Source organism: Macrobrachium nipponense, chromosome 8 (genome assembly GCF_015104395.2).
Source record: "Macrobrachium nipponense isolate FS-2020 chromosome 8, ASM1510439v2, whole genome shotgun sequence".
Lineage (NCBI taxonomy): Eukaryota > Metazoa > Arthropoda > Malacostraca > Decapoda > Palaemonidae > Macrobrachium > Macrobrachium nipponense.
In genome coordinates, this window is record NC_087203.1 from 77,771,325 (window position 1) to 77,792,742 (window position 21,418).

The following is a 21,418-nucleotide window of genomic DNA, read 5'->3' on the forward strand; positions in this document are numbered from 1 at the left end:
ATAATGCATTGGATTTTGCCCAGTTTTTACAGAGATTTATGCTGGGTTAGCCTTACTTCTAAGCCCTTGCTGGACTGTCCGAGATAGAATGAGGACAATCCATAACATGGAAGGTTTTATATATTATGTTGTTGCTTTCTCTGGGGCCATTTTTTTATTAACATATTTTTAGTGTGTTATTATAGGAAGAAACAAGGTTGACATTAAAAGCTTTTAACAATGGTTTAATGGTTTCAAATCCGTTAAAATAAGGCAAACTGAGAATGTTTTTAGAATTTTCTTTCTGTGTGTTATTTTCAGTATAAAACTTTTTGTGGGGCTTTATTATGACAAATGTCTAATATATGTGAAGGATAGCATAATCTTTCCCTATTTTTCTTATGTATTCAATTTCTTGATCCAAATATTGTGGACTGACAATTCGTAATGCTCGTAAAAACATAGAGGAAAAAATTGATATTTTTATATTAAGATGGTGGCCTGAGAAGAAATGAACATAAGTTAAGTTGTTCGTCGGTTTCTTATAAATACTGAATTTACATTGAAATGGTTCTCTATGTATCAAAACGTCTAAGAAAGGGAGGCAATTGTCTTTTTATAATTCTAGAGTAAACTTAATCGATGGTACCTGGTTATTTAATTTAGAGAGTAAATCATTTACATCAATACCGACAGGAAGAACAGCTAAACAATCATCAACGTAACGATACCACTTTACAGGAATATGAATGATATTAGGTAAGTAGCGTTTTTCGAAAAATTCCATATACAGGTTTGAGAGCAATGGTGATAAAGGATTTCCCATTGCCATGGTGAATTTTATCAACAAATTTTTGGCATGGCAAAAATCCAATGCATTATTTATTCATTTAAGTGAAAACAACCACCGAATTAATTGGATTGACAGTTCAGTAATTGCACGGTCAAGAGATGTCTTATCACGAAATCTTTTAGAATCTGCTTTAATACAACTTACTTTTCATTGTAATTTCAATGTTAGTCGTGGCCTTTTTCATTTAGACCCTTGTATCTGTAACATGTTTAAGAATGACCTCAAATATATAATTACTGACTTAAATAAGGGATTTTGACGTAAGGAAAAATCTATTTCTGGGCGATTGGCTCGTGTCGCCAGCGAAATATCCTTTAATCTATTATTTCTAGGGTAAATGTACTAACACATACAGAGAATAAATAAATAAAGAAAAAGGTCAGTATAACTGACTCGCTCACCCTCCAAGAGGGTGTCGGTATGAACACTATGGCGAGTGAGACCACTACCACGAGCCAAATGCCAAAGAATTCTCCACTACAAAATCCCCCAAGAGGAGAGCCGACCCCACAGAGTGGGCAGCACCTACTACTACTACTCCCATCCCATGCTGCCGACTGCTGCGCCTCGGTGGCCATCCTTTTAAGTTAGCGCACCCAGGTCAGACGTGCCCATTTTTACTCTGTGTTTCTTTTTGTGTGCCTTACTTTGGATTTATTTACCATGGAGCGTGCAGCCATCGCAGCAGCTAAGTTAAGTACTCATGTTTATTGCTATTTGGTTTTTTCCGGCCCTGAGCCCGTATTTGCCGTTTTTTTAGGTATAAATACGAAACTCTAGGTCGGAAGCATGGCGGCATGGTTCTGCCTCGTGGTGGGTTCGTTCTTGGTCGCCTATACCCAGAACATCCCCTTACTTAAGTACGCTCTATTTTTATTATCCGACGTGTTTAGGGTACGGCCTACACGGTTTTGTCATGCATGCATGTCTTTTACTCCTGTATGGCCCTTCCATCCAGACCCCAGCCACGGCTCTTAGTATCGGCCTCGGCTGGCTTTGAGTGGTAGACTTGCCTTCGGGTTAGTCGTACACTCCTGGATTTTTTCTCCTACTATATTGTTTTCTTTCTTTCTTTCAATTTTATTATTCATTTTTATTTATATGTATTTGTTAGGTTAGCTAGGCGTCTGGCTGCTGAGCCTAGGGTCATGGCCATTGGGCCTATATTCTACCGCTCTTCAGTTCGGTTTGCTTCCCGATAGCATCTCTCTGATCAGTTGGTTATGTTTCTTGGCTTAGTTGTTGTTATTATCGCCCCGTGGTCACTACGTGATTTCACGAGGCAGCCAGACGCCTGTCCGTCACCTTCCCCCCCTCCCGCTCTGCGATTAGAGTCGGGGGGATGGGCGGTCTGCCCATGCTCGCTCCGCATACCCCGAGCCTGCCTCCCTCCTCCCTCAGGCGGAGGGAGTAGAGGGACGGACAGACCCAGACTGGACCTCGACCTCTCCCGGCTTCTCGGTCCGGCCGGATGGTAAGGTGGGGGGGGACTGGCCTTTCCCCCCTCCGTTGCTACCCCGTCGCTCCGTTGCTAGCCCGAGTCTGTATGCCCTCTTGCTCCTTCCCACCTTACTAGGGCTCCTTTACCACCGGAGACCTGGCATCCAACGGAAAGGTGCTAGTCCACCCAGCAGGGTGGACCGGAACATACAGTCGGTCCCTTCTAACCACTCCGTCTCGCGGAGTTACAACACTCCGTCACGCACTGGACTTAGTCCGGTACGTTAGAAATTTAGGTTTAAGATCTTTTATGTTAAACATTTAAGTTTATCTTAAGTACCTTAAACCATCCCCCCTCCCTTTCTGTCCCACCGGATCCCTCCGGGGTTATAGCCTATTCAGGCGATTAAGGGAGGGGTTATGCCCAAATTTTTTCCGAGCTCCGGCATGCAACGGAGTTCTTTTGTCCTTTAGCCTGTAAGTGATAGTCTTTAAGATACTCATGTCTTTTCACTTACAGACCCACCAACTGTGAGCATCCGGGATGCGCCGCCACACTTCAGGACCCTTGTGGACACGAAGTTTGCCGGTCCCATGCTCCATGCGCGACTCCGCACGGGGACATCCAGGTCTGGTACCACGAGACGTGTACCATATGTTACGATCTGGTGAGCCAGCTGTTAGACGGGGTAAGTATTCTAACTCCGTTAAATGGTTCTCATTTTTTTATAGTGCTTAAGTTTTTACATTAATCACTCTAACTTAAGGTAGAATTCAGGGGGCCTTATAGCCCCTATAATTTTAAGTTACGCTTTAAGTTAGTTTTAGTTTTAAGTTATTCTTAAATCTAATCAATACCCTCTCTTCCAGGCTCCGGCTGTGAGGGATACCGCACTGGCAACCCTGCGGGCCTGGGTCGGCGGTTTCGGGAAGAACGCCGCCAAGGGTATGCCCTACATCCTAGAGAAGAGGTTGGCGGTACTAATCTTCCCCGGAGGCAAGGCGACAGGATACGTCGACCCAGCAGATGCGGCCCCGACTATCGCCTTCATCCAGCAACAGCTGGCTGCCTCGTTGACAGACCAAGGCCAGGACATCTCCTCGGAAGTCGCGACGCTTGACATTAATGTAGAACCCATGGTAGGTGTAGACGACCTGTTGGTCGAGGTAGGTAAGTTGGACACCCAAGGGATACCCTTGGGTGCTACTGGTTCTTCTACTCCTGCAACCTCTCCATCCTTCCAAGGCTTTACGGGTAATGAGTTGTATACTTCTCCTGACGCTTCAGTTAGACCCAAGGTCAAGGGTCAAACAGTGAAAACCTTGACGAAGACGTCGTCGTCGTCTAAGAAGACGGCTTCGGCGTCATCCTCTCGTAAGTCTCCGGCTGGGAATCCCGGAGCAGAGAGATCTAAAGCTTCTGGGTCCGGCTCTAAGTCCTCGAGGAGTAGATCCTCCAGGGAGAGATCTCACACTCCAGCGGAGTCGTTAGTTCCGCTACCCTTGGTTCCAGTTCAGGGCCACCCTTCCACCTCCGCAGCAGCTCCGGCTTTGGACGCCAACGCTGGCCTCTTACAACAGGTGGGCGATCTGGTTGGGTCCCTGAAAAATAGCATGGAACAAATGTTCTCTCGGTTGTCGGATAGGATTACTTCTCAGGACACCATTATAGCCGGACTGAGCCAAGCTCCTCTAGCCTCTCCTCCACCTTTCACCACAGGTGGAGCCAACTTCCCCCGTATGACTCTCTTCCTCCGTTCTCAATGAACAAACCTTGGAGAGTAGCGTCACACGCCCCCACTTCCAAGACGGGCTCATCTCTATCCGGAATGTGGAATCGGAGGATTGAGGACTTCGAGTTCTACCCGGAAGACCTTCAGCCTCCGTTCATCGGCTACGCCAGGCTCACCGCCTCAGCCATGACTCGGGATGACAAAGTACCAAAGGAGACAGTCCTCTATTCACGTGACCAGGCTCAGAGAGAATGGCTCAGGTGTCTAGAGGACATGGATTGTTCCAATACGAAAATCCAACCTTTCAAGAGCCCGTTTACGATCTTTACGATGGAAGAGAGTACCCCGCTCCCTTTCCTGACAAAGATCGCGAATACGACTATTCCAGCAGCCCAGAAGGGGGATTCCATGCCTCAACTGAAGGAAGCAGATCCTACATCTCCTCTACTTCCTTCAGCCGGTGAATTGTGGGAAGACTTACCTAACACCTTCTCAGCGGGCAAACTCAAACCAGACTGTGCTATGGAGCAGTTTGGTGAGAAGCTTCCTAGGCTTCCAGATAGCCTTATTCAGCAGAATTCGAAGCCAAATCGCGGTTAGCCAGGTCCATTAATTCCATGGCTATGACCGAGGTGGCTACCGTTGCCTATGGGTCGGAACCGCTCTTCAAGCTTATTACCAAATCTTTGACTCAAACGGTGCAGTCAGATATGTTTGAGTTTGCCACTGCTAGGACGAATTGTAGGAAGCATGTCCTACAAGAAGCAACTATTCGGCACGAGCCGAATAAGTTGCTTGCGTCAAGCATCTGGGGAGCAGACCTCTTCCCAGAAGCGATGGTGAAGGAGGTTCAGTCAGAGGCTACGAGATTGAACCAGAGCCTTAAAGACCGTTGGGGGTCTTATGGCCAAGAGACGTCAGGACCAAGTCGGTAAGGGTAAGGCTCAGAGGAAACCTAGACGTTTCCAGCCCTACCAGAACCAAAAAAGCAACCACGCTTTTCTCAGCAAGTTCCGGCTGTTCCCTTCCCCTTGGTGCAAACAGCCCAACCTTCCACCTCAAAGGCTCAATCGCAGCCGATCTACGTTATCTCCCCTCAGCCTCAGCCCTCCACCTCTTACGCCCTCTCTCCAGCCTACAACCAGGTCTTCGAGGGTCAAGCTTCACAGAAGTATGACCGCTCGAGTAAGGAGGCAGAGGTAATCGATCCTTTCGTGGGAGAGGATCGGACGGTCCCTCAATAGAGGAAAACATTTCAGGGGAGGCGAGGAGGCTACCAGAACCAATGAGGAATTTCAGGTAGGAGGGAGGCTGTTTCACTTTCGCCACCGGTGGAACTTCAGCAAGTGGGCTCAGAGCATTGTGTCAAAAGGCCTGGGTTGGAGCTGGTTAACGAACCCACCCCCATCCAGACCTTTCCGCCAACTTCCTTCCAAAGAATTGACGGAGTATGCGGAGGATCTCCTTCAGAAAGGAGCTATAGCGAGAGTCAAAAGGTTAAAATTTCAAGGACGCTTGTTCAGCGTGCCAAAGAAAGGCCTCACAAAAAAAGAAGGGGTAATCTTAGACTTGTCCCGCTTAAACTTAGCCATTTCGCTGCGACAAGTTCAAGATGCTCACGATCTCGCAGGTTGCGGACCTTACTTCCCCGTGGGGCCGTCACCACCTCTATCGATCTTACAGACGCTTACTATCATATCCCTATTGCAAGACACTTCCGTCCGTCCAGGGTGTTTACGAAGCTGGCGGAAGTAGTAGTTCAACAACTCAGATCGCAAGGGTTATGGTAGTAGCGTATCTCGACGATTGGTTGATCTGGGCCTCAACAGTCGAAGAATGCAAACAAAGCAACACTGAAAGTGATTCAGTTCCTGGAATATCTAGGCTTCAAGATAAACAGGACCAAGTCAAGACTCACTCCAGAGTCAAACTTTCAGTGGCTAGGCATTCAATGGAATCTATCCTCCCATACTCTGTCGATTCCATCATCCAAAAGGAAGGAAATAGCGAAGTCAGTCAAGCAATTTCTGAGTCACAACTGGCTTCAAGAAGATCTCAGGAAAGGATCCTGGGTTCTCTAGTTTGCTTCAGTGACGAACATCCTAATGAAAGCCAAACTGAAAGACCTAACCAGAATCTGGCGCTCACGAGCAAATGTCAGGTCCAGGGACAAATTATCCTCAGTCCCTCTGATTCTAAAGAATCGACTCCGGCCGTGGGCGAAAGTCAAGAACTTGTCGGTGTCAGTGCCCCTTCAGTTTCCTCCACCAGGGATCACCATCCACACAGACGTTCATTAAGCGGTTGGGGAGGATATTCCCAGTTCAAGAAGGTTCAAGGAACGTGGTCACCTCAGTTCCGTCAGTTCCATATAAACGTACTGGAAGCAATGGCAGTGTTCTTGACTCTAAAAAGGTTACGTCCGCCAAAATACTCCCACATAAAGCTAGTCCTGGACAGCGCAGTGGTAGTACATTGTGTAAACAGAGGAGGCTCCAAGTCACGTCATCTAAATCATGTCATGGTAGCCATCTTCTCCCTGGTGGACAAGTTCAGTTGGCATCTCTCCTCCACTCACATAGCTGGAGTGAGAAACGTCATAGCAGATGCTCTATCCCGATCAGTACCTCTAGAGTCGGAATGGTCACTGGACAACAGTTCGTTCCAATGATTCTTCAGAGAGTTCCAGGTCTACAGGTGGATCTCTTCGCATCCCAAGCGAACCACAAACTTCCGTGTTATGTAGCCCCAAACCTGGACCCTCTGGCCTATGCCACGGACGCCCTGGCTCTAGACTGGAACAACTGGGAGAAGATTTATGTCTTTCCTCCAGTGAATCTTCCATCAAAGAAAGTGTTGAACAAACTCAGGACATTCAAGGGTCAAGTGGCTCTAGTAGACCCCAGACTGGCCGAAGAGCAATTGGTACCCTCTCATTCTGGAACTGGGTCTTCGCCCTCTTCGGATCCCCAATCCCAGGCTCTCCCAGTCAGTACAAACGAAGACTGTGTTCGCTTCCTCAGGGATTCTCAAAACCCTAACTTTATGGATTTCATGAAGTTTGCAGCAAAAAGGGATGCGAACATTGACCCTCAGAATATTCTCTTCTTGGAATCCGATAAAAGAGATTCAACTTTGAGACAGTATGATGCTGCTGTCAAAAAGTTAGCAACCTTCCTGAAAGAATCAGATATTAGGATCATGACAATCAATTCAGCTATATCCTTTTTCAGATCCTTATTTGAAAAAGGCTTAGCAGCTAGCACAATTACGACAAACAAATCAGCCTTGAAAAAGATTTTTCAATTTGGGTTCAACATAGACTTGACAGATTCCTACTTCTCGTCTATCCCCAGGACAAGTGTGCTAGACTTAGACCTTCTGTAAGGCCTACGTCAGTATCATGGTTCTTAAACGATGTTCTAAAACTGGCTTCGGAAACCAATAATGACACATGCTCGTTTATAATGCTCTTAAGAAAAACCCTCTTTTTATTAAGCTTGGCCTCAGGAGCTAGAATTTCAGAACTGTCGGCTTTATCCAGGAGATCCTCCGGATCATATTCAGTTCCTTCCCACAGGGGAAGTGCTACTTCTCCGGAACGTAGCTTTATAGCTAAGAATGAAGATCCTTTGATGATGTGTGGGAACCATGGAAGGTACTACCACCACAAGATGTATCTCTATGGCCCAGTTTCAACCTTGCGAGCCTTTCTATCTAGGACTCCTCATCCTCATCGGGTCCTCTCTTTAAGAGAGAAAAAAGGTGGCAACTTTATCTATTAAAGGCATCAGGCAACAAATCCTGTACTTCATTAAACAAGCCAATCCTGACTCTTTCCCTAAAGCACATGATGTCAGGGCAGTAGCCACCTCAATTAACTATTTCCAACATATGAACTTCGATGAGTTGAAAAAGTATACTGGATGGAAATCGCCGACAGTTTTTCAAACGTCATACTTAAAGTCCTTGGAAGCTCTGAAATTTTCAGCAGTTGCAGCGGGGAACATAGTTTCCCCTGACTCTAGCTAATAATTTAGTATAAGATCCAGTCCTCCTTTCTACCTGCTTCACCCAACAGTTTGTCTATTCCTGCCTTGTTCATTTACGGTCACCTTGTGTCTTAGCTGCTTTTATGATGGTGTGGTGGGTGTCCCTTATTTTTTTGCTAGGGACACTCACAATTGATGATGAATATTGATATGGTGGATGTCATCCCCTTATTTTTATGCTAGGGGATACATCTTATTGTAGTGGTTACGGGTTTTGTATCAGTTGCCTTAGAGTTATTAAAAATTTTATTGTAATGTATGTCTGTCATGTTTTGTGAATATGGTTTTGTTTACCAGGTTTCCGTATAGCTGTCACCTATAATCCTTTAATTGTATGGAGATTGTATCTGAGATGATTGTCTTAAACCTTTAATTGCACCCTTTGTTTATGCTTGTTTGGGTTTAAGGTTTTCTTATCTTCCAGGTGTGTCGGATTCTAGGCACTAATCCTTTTATAATCCCTATCTGTCAGTTATACGAACCTTCTTGTATTGTCTTTTCTCGTATTTTTGTCAGTATCTGCTCCAGTAAAGGGCTTTTAAGCCGAAAGATCTCGCAGACTCCTTCGTTTATTTTTCCTTCGTGGCATTTATCTTTATATATATATATATATATATATATATATATATATATATATACATATACAGTGGTACCTCGAGATACGAAATTAATCCGTTCCGAGGCGGCCTTCGTATTATGAGTTTTTCGTATCTTGGAACACATTTTACATGTAAAATGACTAATCCGTTCCAAGCCCTCCAAAAACACCCCAGTAAATTTTATTTCCAGGCGTAAAACACATGTTCTAGGGTTACAACGCCGATCCGACGGAAGAAATATGACTCCAAAAAGGCAAAATACTGTATTAGAATATGTCCCTTAGCAAAAAGCCTAGCCTATGTTAGCGGTTGCTACTGTAGCCTAGTCTATGATTCTGACATCTAAACCTAAGAGCTAAAAACTTAGAATATGCCAATAAAATGTATAAATAATCAGTATGTACTCATTTCAAATAATTATTGATTAATCATTAACTATAATACACAAACAAACAAAAAACAAACCTTCCAATCGATTGTTTACATTCAGCTCTTACCCGTCTTACAAGTATCGAACGAGCGCCAAGCAATCATTTTTCCTAGCACACAGTAAGCCATAAATTGTCATTAGTATCTCTCTTCAACTAATGAAACTACCAAACAGTATAATAACCATTCATTTCTATTCTTTATTCTATCTTTACCTAATGGAGATACCGAGTTACTGACAGCTATAATGAAACATACGTATATGTAACGTAATAATAAAAGAGAAGAAGAATTCTAAAAAATACGTATTTGTTGGCAGTCTGATTTATTTTATATTTTATGATATCTAATTCACAATTTTATTATTAAATGTATTGCTGTACTCATTTCAAATAATTATTAAGTAAACCATTAACTATAATAAAAAAAAAAAAAAAAAAAAAAAAGCTTCCAAACGTCTGTTTACATCCAGCACTTACGAGTATCAAACGATCGACAAGCAATCACTTTACACAGTAAGCCATAAATTTTCATTATCTCTCTTTAACTACTGAAACTACCAAACAGTATAATAACCATTCATTTCTATTCTTTATTCTATCTTTACCTAATGTTTTTTTGTTTTTTTTTTTTTATTAAATGTATTGCATGAATAAGTTTTTCAATTTACAGCATCCTTTTACCAATAGAATACTTAAAGCACAAGGGGTAGATGCTGACCAATAGGAGAGCAGGACCTTATGGGGTGACTAGCATCAGGAACCAATGGGAGAGCGGGAGGATGGTGGCGAGTTTACTCAGTTGGCGGCGCGGGAGTTTTAAAATTGTTCTCGGTGGTCCAGGCAAATCTCGGGACTTTACAGCAACAACCTTTCATATCTTGAAAACTTTTCGTATGTAGAGCAGTAAAATTTTTCGCATTGGCTTTCGTATCTCGAGTTTTTCATAAGTAGAGCCTTTCGTATCTCGAGGTACTACTGTATATATATATATAAATAAATAATAACAGGGCCACCGCCTCCGTTGTTCACTTTGGTAGCGAAAGCCATAGCGGCAGGCAAACCCTGGAACAGGCACCATAAACCTGGAAATAATTTCTGATGAACATAATTGAAAAGTATTGTAACCTCGGGACATCGTAAGCCTAACCCGTTGTAAGCCGGGGACTGCCTATGTATAATTTATGCAGGCAGTCCCCGGGTTACGACGGGTTCGGCTTACGACGTTCCGAGGTTAAGGCGCTTTTCAATTATATTCATCAGAAATTATTTCCAGGGTTACGACGTCTACAATGCTGATCTGGCACAAGAAATATGACACCAAAAATGCAAAATAATCAATATTTGAAGGTCTTTTTGATGAAAAATGCAATAAGAATGCAGTTTACATAGTTTTTAATTCATCCAAAGCATTAAAAGTAAGGTTTTCTGGGGATTCTTGATGATGTTCCGGCTTAAGACGATTTTCAGGTTAGAACGCGTCTCAAGAACGGAACCCCCGTCGTAACCCGGGGACTGCCTGTATACGTGTGTGTAATATATGTATGGGTGTACGTATATATGTGTATATATGTATGTCTCTTCAATTCCGCCAGAAGCAAGTCAGCATGACATGCTCATTTTTCGAAAAACTTCCTTACCCATATCTTTCTCTTTTGCTTATCCCTCCTTTAGTGCATTAAAATAGCCAAGTAGAATACAGAGGCTACTGCACCAACAAGTAGGAGGATTGGACAGGAAACGTTTGGAAACTGTTTGTTAACAATGTTTCCTAATGTGGACAGGCCTTAAGTGGAAACCGTAACAGGACCAGAAAATTATATTACGACAATATTGAGGTTATATGATAAGATTGTACTGTTGTTTTCCCTTCAACTAATATGATGCATTCTTGTTTCATACTTTGAAAATTTTTTTTCTGTTACTTTACTCATTCTTATTTTTTTTCAGATATTTATTGCAGCCTTTGCCTTGGTTTATGGAGACCCGTTACGCTTAGTTAATGGCTATGACAGCTTTGGAAATGTGTGTGGCAGCAGTAATGACCTTGTGGTTGATCAAGAAAATGGAACAGAAATGTTTTTAGGATATGATGCAACAGATCTCAAGTAAGTCTTGTGTTCAATGCAATACATTGCTGATGCTATGATAATTGGATATGTGCCATAACAAGTTAATACATGATGCATCATGAGTTTCTTAAATACTTGAAGAATAAGTTTTTGTGGATGAAAATTAATGGAAATTATACGGAGAGATAAGGCAAAGAGAAAACAGGCAGTTGATAGTTATGGAAGTGTCTGAATGGCAATTACTGCCAGGGAAAGGTCCAGATCAGTAATAAAAGGACATTTGAAAATCCAGGCAGTATGCACAAGATAAAAGAGTAGAAAGATCTTGTCAAAGGTCTAACCTTATAAAGTTGAAATCTGTCATTAAAACTAGTAATGACCACGACGAAGGGTGTCCTCTCCCCCTATTATTCTATAGGCGTTTAACTTTAGGGTAGTTTGGGTAAGTACTATATATATATCTTTAGAGTTGCATCCCTGCCCCTAGTGAGTACCTGGTCCAGCTAGTATTACATCAGTTAAGGCCCTGAGCTCAGGATAGGTGCACCTGCTGCCGTGTAGAGACACAGTTAGAAATCCTTGGGTAAGGGCTGGGTGTCATTGGCTTTAGTCAACTAGAAACTGAGTATTACAAGGAACTGGCTGACCTTTAGTGTATGTAGCCAGTGAATCTTCCATGGCTTTTGCCACATAAATGGATAAGCCCAATTTAGAAATGGTCACCAGTCTTGGCCATACAGGGTTGCTTAGAATCTTCCAGTGTATAAATATGCATTAAGGATTATTTGAAAATGAGAAATTGTAATGTTAAGAACCCTGAATCAGAATAAACAGACATAATGGGTAGAAAAGTAATTCAAGAGATTTGAACTAAACATCACAGCTGGTTCTGAACCTCAGTGCAAGGGCATAAGAAAGGGTCAGTGTGTATATTTATTAAGGATGAGCAGGTAGAATTCATTAATGCAACTTACAGAAAAAGCAATGATTGACTGGAGAGGTGTAAGCAGTAGATAATCACCGGCAAGATATAAATCAAAACTGTTTAACATAAGTATTATAGTGTACTGTGTTCCAGTGAATGGACTCTGAAGAAATAAAAAATAGAATTTTATATAGTGCAGTGGGTCATCGCCTAGTCACGGGATCAGTTAGGCCACGGGTTTTCCCTTGGACCGCTTCTCAGTCTATATAACGGATATGAATCACGCCATTGCTGATTTGTCCATGTTGCAAATATGATGTTTACCGGTAGGCTAAGCCTCAGCCATAGTGCAATAACCATCAACATGCATGAAAAGATTCACATTATGTAAACTGACAATAAAAGTAATAAAACCATTTTCACCTTATATACAGTGGTACCTCGTTTGTCAAAGGTTTCTACTTTCCATTTTTCAAATAAAATTTTCGAGAAAATTTTGTATCGTTTTTTGAACAAATGCTCGTACTTCGAACTGACTGATGGCCTACTGGGTCTTACAAGTTAAACTGTATTAAGTTTTTTTTTTCATTTACAATATATAGTTTAATTAAAACAATATTCGACAAAATAAATGAAAGTATAAAGCAATTAATATAAAATTTAGCTTTCAATATAACATTTAGCATAAAAGAGGTATAAAATCGTATGTCACCGCGGTGACGTCACGCCCAGCTGACTTGTGACTGAACAAGGGAGCATTGATATGTTGAGGAGAGAAGGAGAAGAGAGAGTTAAAATATTACTGTATGTTTGTAAAAATAAGAACAATTCACATAAAAAGGGAATTTCCCAATAAATTTAACGCAATGATAAAATATGAAAACAGTCAAAAGCAATACAGAAAAAAAAAAAGTCATAATTGAGCCAGTGCTTTGTGTGCCGAGTGAGACGGTCGAGTTGATTGATATTAACAAAATAGTAAATGAAAGAACAAAGCTTTTCATGATAAAATTGTGCACAAATGATTAACAAAGTCATTCGTCTTTGGGGTGATACACAGCTGACTAGAGGTAGAGGGAGGGAGCGTTTATATTTTTGAGGAATAATGAATGAATGATTTTGAGTTATTGTGCATCGTGTTATTGTTGAGGAGAGAAGAGACTGTTAAATCTTTACTATGTGTACATAAAAACTACCAGTTCACATAAAAAATAAAATGTTATTTCACAATAAATTTAACATAATGATAAAACATGAAAATAATCAAAAGAAAAAAGAAAAGAAAAAAAAGTCTTAATTGAGCTAGTATGTATTGGGTGTGCCGAGTTAGACGGTCTAGTTGAACAATATTAACAAAATAGTAAATGAAAGAACAAACCTTATCACAATAAAATTTAGTACAAATGATTAACAGAATCATTCGTCATTGCGGCAATACACAGTTAACTTGAGGTAGGGGGGGGAGGGGTGTGTTTATATTTTGGAGGAATAATGAATGAATAATTTAAAGTTATCGTGCGTTGTGGTACTGTTGAGGAGAGAAGAAACAGTAAAATCTTTACCATAACGTATGTAAAAGCAGTATTAATTCACATGAAAAATAAAATGTTATTTCACCATTAATTTTAACATAATGATAAAACATGAAAACAAATACAATACGGTAAAAAGAAAACTTGCTTGAGTCAGTGTTCGGTGCACTGAGTGAGACGAGAGAGAAAGAGAGGGAGAGGAGAGGAGAAGGAAGAACGGTTCTGCTTCCCACTGACTTATCAGCTGATCTGGGATGATTATTCGCCCATTTCTTTCACTTACACTCGATCTGCCCAAATCACTTTTATTTTTGTTATGACAAAGACAAAATGCTTTTTACTACTGTAAAAGTAACTCGGTTCTGTAATAAACAAATTGGCGCCGCTTTCAGCTTCTGTGTGCCTTCGATTGTTTGTTTAAACGGCTTCGTTGTGAAAAATTACTTTAGCTCTCCCTTTCTTGCATTCTTGACTTATTACTTATTTGTTTGCAAAATCCTCATGTTTGTTTTAAAAGTTTGCCATTTGCCAACAGTAAGTTGATGTATTGTGGCATAATTAATCTCTTTCAGGCACATTAGAGATCAGTTGTACCTGGTTCTCCCGCGAGTGAGGGAGATGACGTCATCACCACCAGTGTTGGCGACGCCGACGCGCTAAATTTGAATTTAGTATCCTGCCGCTCGTGGAAATCACGGCTCTATAATTGTTCGGTAAGTATACAATAAAACTTCATTTTTAATAATGAAAATTTCATTTTAGTACCTGTAAATAAAGTGTATTAGTGTACAGGGTACAAGAAATACTGTACGTACATGTACGTATGTATGTAGTAAAATGTGGAACCTTACCTTTTGAGTGAGGCGATGTCCGAAAGTGGCGACAGAGGAGGACAAATGGCAGAAAACATGAACGCTTAACTTACAAAACATTAAAAAATGGCAGAAAACATTAACACTAAACTTTACGAAACCCATTAACAAATGGCAGAAAACTAACACTTCTTGATTATCTCCATCTTCGTCTCCATAGAAAGCATCCTCTTCTTTCCATGAACTTCAGCAACATTCTTGGGACCCATGGCTAATAATGTAAGTAATTAAGTTCACACACAACATGATAAAGTAACTTACAGTTCAAAGAAAGCGAAATCGCTAACACAGATTTACGTTAACAAACGAAATCTATGTGAACGAACAAATTCCAGGTGTGTACGATAACGCTGCAACGAAATGGTCAAGGAATACCTTTATGTAGGTGCATGATGGGACAGATGCTGACCACTAGGAGAGCAGAATCTTACGGCGGTGACTAGCATCAGGAAACAATGGGAGGGCAGGAGGATGGTGGCGAGTCTGCTGAGTTGGCGGCGTGCAAGTTTTAAAATTGTTTTCGCCGCCCGGGCGAATCTCGGACTTTACAGTACACCCTTTCACAACCTGAATTATTTTCGTACACAGAAGCAAAAAAAATCTTCATCTTTGCCTTCGTAACCTGGATTTTTCGTATGTATAGGTATGACTGTAATAAAAAAAATGTGTAAAGGGGAAATTTTTGGGTTGGCTGGAACGAATTATCCTGATTCCTTTTATTTCTTATGGGGATATTTGTTTCATATTTCGAATAAATTGTACTTCGAACAGCCTTCTGGACTGATTAAGTTCAAAATATGAGGTACTACTGTATATTATTGGCATATCTTTGTAATAAATAGCCTGTTTAAAGAATAATTCCATATTAGTAAAATAAATCTATAACTCTGAATTGCGAGCAAACAAAACTTAAACATCAGTTGTATGGTTGTATTCACCGCAATGTTTATTCAGTAGCCTTTCAGATATTTTAGTAGTGTAATTACGGTAGCAATAACTTGGAGGATAACATTAATATTTAATATGAAATTCATTATTTCGGTAGTGAGTAACTTCTCCGAACGATGCAATCATGCAAACGATAATTGTTGCTGTTGTGGATTATCATAGTATACTGTTCTTTGTAATTGGCAATGAAGCGTAAACATAATAAAACCATTTCTACGTTATATATTATTGGTATATCTTCATAATAAAAAGCCTATTTGAGGAATAATTCCTTGGGGAAAGCATTTTCAAAAGACAAAAAATACACCTACAAGTTTACAGTATTCACTGATTATGTACTTTATTTTGATGAGATTACATTAATACAGTGGTCCCCCGTATTCGCGGGTGATGCGTACCAGACTCCCTAGCGAATGTTTAGAATCCGCAGATACTAGTTGGAACCCCTATAAAAACAATAAAAACGTCCTAATTTGGTAGGTAAAACTCAAGAAAAATCCACTAAATATTTTTATGCTTGGTTTTTTAATAGTTTTATCACTTAAAGTGCATTTTATGATGAAATTAATAAAAAAAAAAATAGGAATTTGTGGATGTTTCGTATAGAAAAATACAGCGAATAGGCAAATTTCCCGCGAATAATGGGTAGATATGGTCCAGTGAGAAATCCGCGAATCCGTGAGTCTGTGAATCAGGAGAACGCAAATAGAGGGGGTGGGGGCCGCACTGTATTTCTGTATGGTACTGTAATCAATACAGGGACTAATTTTTTATCATTAATGTATATTGTTCATACACGAACAAACCTTCAGTCTTAACAATAGGATAATTTCTAGTGCCCAGCTGGATCCGGTTAAATTGCAAATGAAAGCAAGGAATTTTGTGAGATCTGGCAACGCATGCGTATATCAGGTGAAGAGTGGTCAAGGACCATGCACCCACTCCACAACGTCAGTGTTCTCTTAAACCGCCTGGACTAGAGTTGTGGTTGACCTCTCTCGGCCTTTACCTGATTCATTGCCTGTTTTTGCTTGTGTTCTGTGTGTGTGTGTGTGCTTTTATTATGGCTTCTTGTGCTCCTTCTTGCCCTCGTCAACATTTGTGCCCCGGAACTCCAGGTTTTCTGTGTTCTCGCTTTTTGGCTTCGTCTGCGATGGATCCACATGTCACTTGTAGTAGGTACTGTTCTAACATTTGTACTAGAACAAATCCCTGCACGGAATGCCATGCGTGCCCTAACGCAGTGGAAGTTATTTTATATTAAGAAGGAGCATTGTAGAGTTTCTACTTTTTTTTTTTTTTTCACTGTCATACCCTATGCTAGTGTTGTGTTTATGTTGCCTTCCTTTTCTTCCATTAATTCGTCGTTGGAAGTATCGGGAGGCCCTCAGGCTGATTTATTTAATGTCAACCCCTCTTCCTCGAGAGTTAATTTGATTCCTAAGAAGGAGGAGACTTTTTCATCAGTTTCTTTTAATTTCAGATTCAGAGGTGTCTAAAATGGTGGCGTTCTGGGGGAAACTTGGACTACGGGGTCCACCCTCGAGGGCTTGCTGATGCACTTCTTCGATGCTCGCTACCCCCGTCCTCTTGCTGTCCAGGCCCTCCCCCTCCTCCTGGCCTCGTCTTCGTTGGTAGCCGAGGTCAACATATTGTATTGCTCCGCCAGTGACGATTGCCACTTCTTCGAGTCAGAGAAGAGCCTTGGCATCACCCCTGCTAGTGACATCACGGGGTCAGCCATTTTGTATCCCTCCGCCAGTGGCATCTCCTTCCCGTTTGGATTGAGGGGAAGCCCTGACATCATTGCCGCTTATTACATCACTTCCATCGATGAAGTCACTCCCAGTTGTCTCCTCTGCGCTGCCTCGCTCGTCTGTGTCATCGTTTCCTGCCGTGACATCATCTCTGCCATCCAGTTCACTGCATTTCCCTTCCATTTTGTCGGCCCCTTTTCTTGCTGAACCCTCTGAGGCTTTATGCCAGGCAGTTCTTAAGAGATTAGACTCTGTTTTAGAAGATAGGTCTACTGCCATGTCGGCTGGGAGGACTGGAAGCAAGCTTGTTGCGTAGCCCCGCCTCCTGCGAAGAGATTGTTTAAGGAGCCAGTGCTGTCTTCCTCTCCTCCCGCATCTCTGCCGTGACGGTGTATCAAGCGTTGGAAGGCTAAGGACTCTGCCCTTTCTTCGTCTGCGAGTGAGGAGCAGCACGCCCGTGTTCCTGCGAGTGTTGGTATTCCTGCGAGTGTTAGTGTTTCTCCCCCTGCGTGATATGCAGTGGCTGCTTTATCCTCTGCTTCGAGTCGCGAGCATGTTGCAGCCTCCCACGTTCATGCACATGTTGCAGGTGCTTCCGCTTCTCCCTCTCCAGGGCCTATTTGTCACCGTAAGGATCTCAAGGCGCCTGTCAAGAGGTCAAAGATTGTGAGCGTGGAGTTGGTGCAGCAGGAGTGTTTGCCTCCCCCTCTCCCTGGTACTAACAGGTTCGACTCTGAGGAATTCTCGTTCTGTTTTGAATGTTCGAGATTCCTCCCCTACATACGTTCGTGCGTCCACCCCGCATGTGCGCATACGCGGCCATGTTCAAGAGTCTGGTGGGAGAGTGTGTAGTGATGTCCCTATTGTTGTGGTTGGTTCGTCGCAGGAGTTGGCGCTTGGATCCAGCCCAGACAGGTTAGTTGACATTTCCGGCTGTTTGGCTGCTGGTTCTTCTGTTAATTTACACAAGGAAGGTGCCTTAGATAAGCCTGCACATCCTTCTCATCGTCGGTCTCCGTTGCCGGAGCAGTAGGAGGAAGACACGCAGGAGTTTTTGTCTTCCTTTACAGAAGTTGTCGATCTCATTCGTCGGTTCAACAATTTGAAGAGTAGGACTCGGGCTCGGTCGTCTTGCACTCCTTCCTGCTTGGAAGCCTTGCTGGGAGCTACACAGAATCCCAAGTCGTCGTTTCAACTTCCCTTGCCGGGGCATGTCTAGTCGGTCTTACATAAGGTTAATGCCTCTGTTTCAGATCAGGATGGATCGCATCACTCTAGGGGCTCTGCCAAGTTGCTTCCCCCGTGTGGAATAATGTATATATTTTTGTTCATATGCTGATTTCCACGTATTTAATAAATATTGTCTATTGTGAATGCATCCGCATGTGTTGCCCTGTATGCACCCTGCACATGCGCATGACTATTCTTCTTGCTGCTCTTGACGCAAACTGCATGCCCTGCAGAGCCTCTGTACATATTTACCTTTTGCTGCTTGGAATAAAGAAATCTACAACCCAGGATATCATTTCTCCCATCCTGCTATCTTCCATCTTCTAATATAAGACATCACCACCTATCACCATGGTGCAATGATGAAACCATTCAGAATTTTCAAGGAACACCAGAATCAGCATTCAAATCCAGCCGCCATCACCCCTCGATCACCTTTGGATCTTACAGTGCTAGTGCGTGTTTGTGCTACGTTCATGCAGTGTTTGTGCAGTGCCAGTGCAGTGTAATGTCAGTGCTTTGATTTTAGTGGGTTGTATTTCTCTTGTGCCCTTCCTCAGCTGTACGGGTATTCCTATTACCATAGCCAGTTACAAAGCTCGAGGCACGTCCACCCACGCTCATCATTTGCCATACACTGCCGACTCATTACTCAACGAGTCAACAGTCAAGTGGTGGTTGCTCCCCAGCCCCACCCAACTGCCCACCCCCAGGAGCCCATCCAGCCCACTCTCCACCACCTGCCAGTATTTGCCTCACAGTAGAAGAATTATTTACAGTAACTTTGTAATATAAACTAGAAAGTCTTCCTCGTCGTTCTTCTCTTCCTTTAAACTGCAGTTGACATTGCAGAAAACTGCTCATAATAGCTTCTACTTCACATCAAGACGAGCTTGGGGACATGCAACACGACCAGGACCCTGAGGACTGCCAGTTGCCTTCACACCCAGTCTCACCATCAGACCATCGAACCCTTCCAGGTTTTACAACGCTGGATACCCCACCTTTGCTCTCGCCACACCTTAGTATACCACCTCCCACAGCTCCAAATACAGAGTTAAGGCTCCTCACAATGTCGTCATGAAGAGGATCTACGCCGCCAAGAGGAACAACTTAAGAGAGGAGGAAGCTTTATTCAGCCCAGCAGCAAGCAACACCAGCAGTCTTGCAACCACTTCCCACACAATCCTCAGTGCCATCATCCACCCAGCCACCATCCCCACAGAAGCCCATCGCCCAGACCCGCCACCCTTACGTCCTGATGCCACATACCAAGTGTTCAGGGAATGGCGTAGGGGGAAAGCAGAAAACTGAAGCCAGACCAAGGTCCAACCTGCATGCGCGCTCTAAGTCAATCAAAAAGTCCTCCTTTAAGTTGTTGCAGAAGAAACAAGAGTATAGTCCTCTGCACTCCTGTAGGAGCAAGACTCAATCCTTTTGGAAGGAATGGGAGTCAAGAGAAGCAGGACCCTAGGTAGTCACAGTTCTCAGGGGAGGGTATGTGATTCCATTTACGAAAGCTCCTTCTTTGGTAACGTCGCCAATCGCCTTGACAGCCTACTCAAAAGGTTCATCGAAGCTTGCAGTTCTCTCTTAAGAAGTAAATTCGCTTCTCCTCAAGGGAGCAATAAAAGAGGTCAGGGATGTTCACTCGGAAGGCTTCTACCATCTTTGTGGTTCCAAAGGCATTGGGGATTGGAGACCCATTCTAGATGTAAGCACCCTGAATGTCTTGTACTCAAAACAAAGTTCCATATGGAGACTGTCCGATCAGTCATGTCTTCAGTTCATCAGAGAGATTGGATGGTCTTCCTAGACACACAAGCCACATATTTCCATGTCCCTATACATCTGGAGTCTAAGAAGTTCCTGCACTTCATTTTTCGGGGCTGTCTTGCACTTTTGGGCTCTCTGCTTCAGCCTCTCAACAGCACCACAAGTCTTCACCAGAGTGCTCGCCCCTCTGAAGAGTTGGCTTCACCTACTATTGGGTATCAACATCAGTCTGTATTTCGACGATTGGCTTCTCCGCTCGGAGTCAAAGGAGAAGTGCGCGAAGGACTTGGACAAAACACTTCGACTTACACAAAGCCTTCAATTTTATTCCAATGCCTCGGACACTGGCTGGGGAGCTCTCCTGAATGGTCCAGAAGTATCAAGCTTTTGGACCCCAGAGTAAAGAAAAGCTCATCAATGTGAAGGAGCTGAGAGTAGTACACTTAGGCCTGCAGACCCTCTCAAACCTGGTGCGTGGTAAGAATGTGGTAAAACACGCAGACAATATGACAGCCCTCTCTTATATTCGGAAACAAGGGGGAACTCACACCTTCTCTCTGTACAAGATGGCGAGGGATCTCTTGCTCTGGGCAAATGCCAATCAAGTGACTCTCTTGAGGAGGTTCATTCAAGGAAAGATAAATGTGATTGTGGATGAGTTGAGCTGCAACAAACAAATCTTTCCAACAGAATAGACTCTTGACTTGTTGATCTGTCATCTCCTTTGGAAATTATGGGGAAGACTGAATGTAGATCTATTCACTACAGCAAAAACAACAGACTTCCTTTTTTCTGCTCTCTGATTCCAGATCCCTGGGCATGGTCAGTGGATGCCATGTTACTAGATTGGACAGGACTGGATCTGTATACTTTCCCTCTCTTCAAGATGATAAGGGAAGTAAGCAACAAGTTGACACCTCATCTAGGAATTAATATGATGCTACTGGGTCCCTTCTGGCCTGGGAAAAAATGGTTTCCAGATTGTTTGCCTGTTAGTGGACTACCCAAAACTACGTACTCCCACAAAAGAAATGGCTGCTATGACAACCTCAATTTCAAAGGTTTCTTTAGGGGTTAACTGCTCTGTCCCTGACAGCTTACAAACTGTCATGCATCTCATAGAGCAAAAGGCTTTTCAAGCCAAGCCAAGCTGCAGAAGCAAAGTGCTGGTGATTGTCTCTTAAGCTGTATGAGTCGAAGTGGACAGTCTTCAGGAAATAAT

At 42.7% G+C, this 21,418-nt stretch overlaps 1 protein-coding gene across 5 annotated transcripts in view; it reads left to right on the forward strand.

Annotated features, from left to right (window-relative positions):
* The window catches only part of LOC135222868 (choline transporter-like 1), a 534,082-nt gene that overhangs the window by 64,568 nt on the left and 448,096 nt on the right, over window positions 1-21,418 (forward strand). For all 5 annotated transcript variants that reach the window (XM_064261214.1, XM_064261216.1, XM_064261218.1 and 2 more), the window contains exon 3: window positions 11,035-11,192. In XM_064261214.1, coding sequence (XP_064117284.1) covers window positions 11,035-11,192 — 158 coding nt within the window. The remainder of the gene's footprint in view (window positions 1-11,034; window positions 11,193-21,418) is intronic.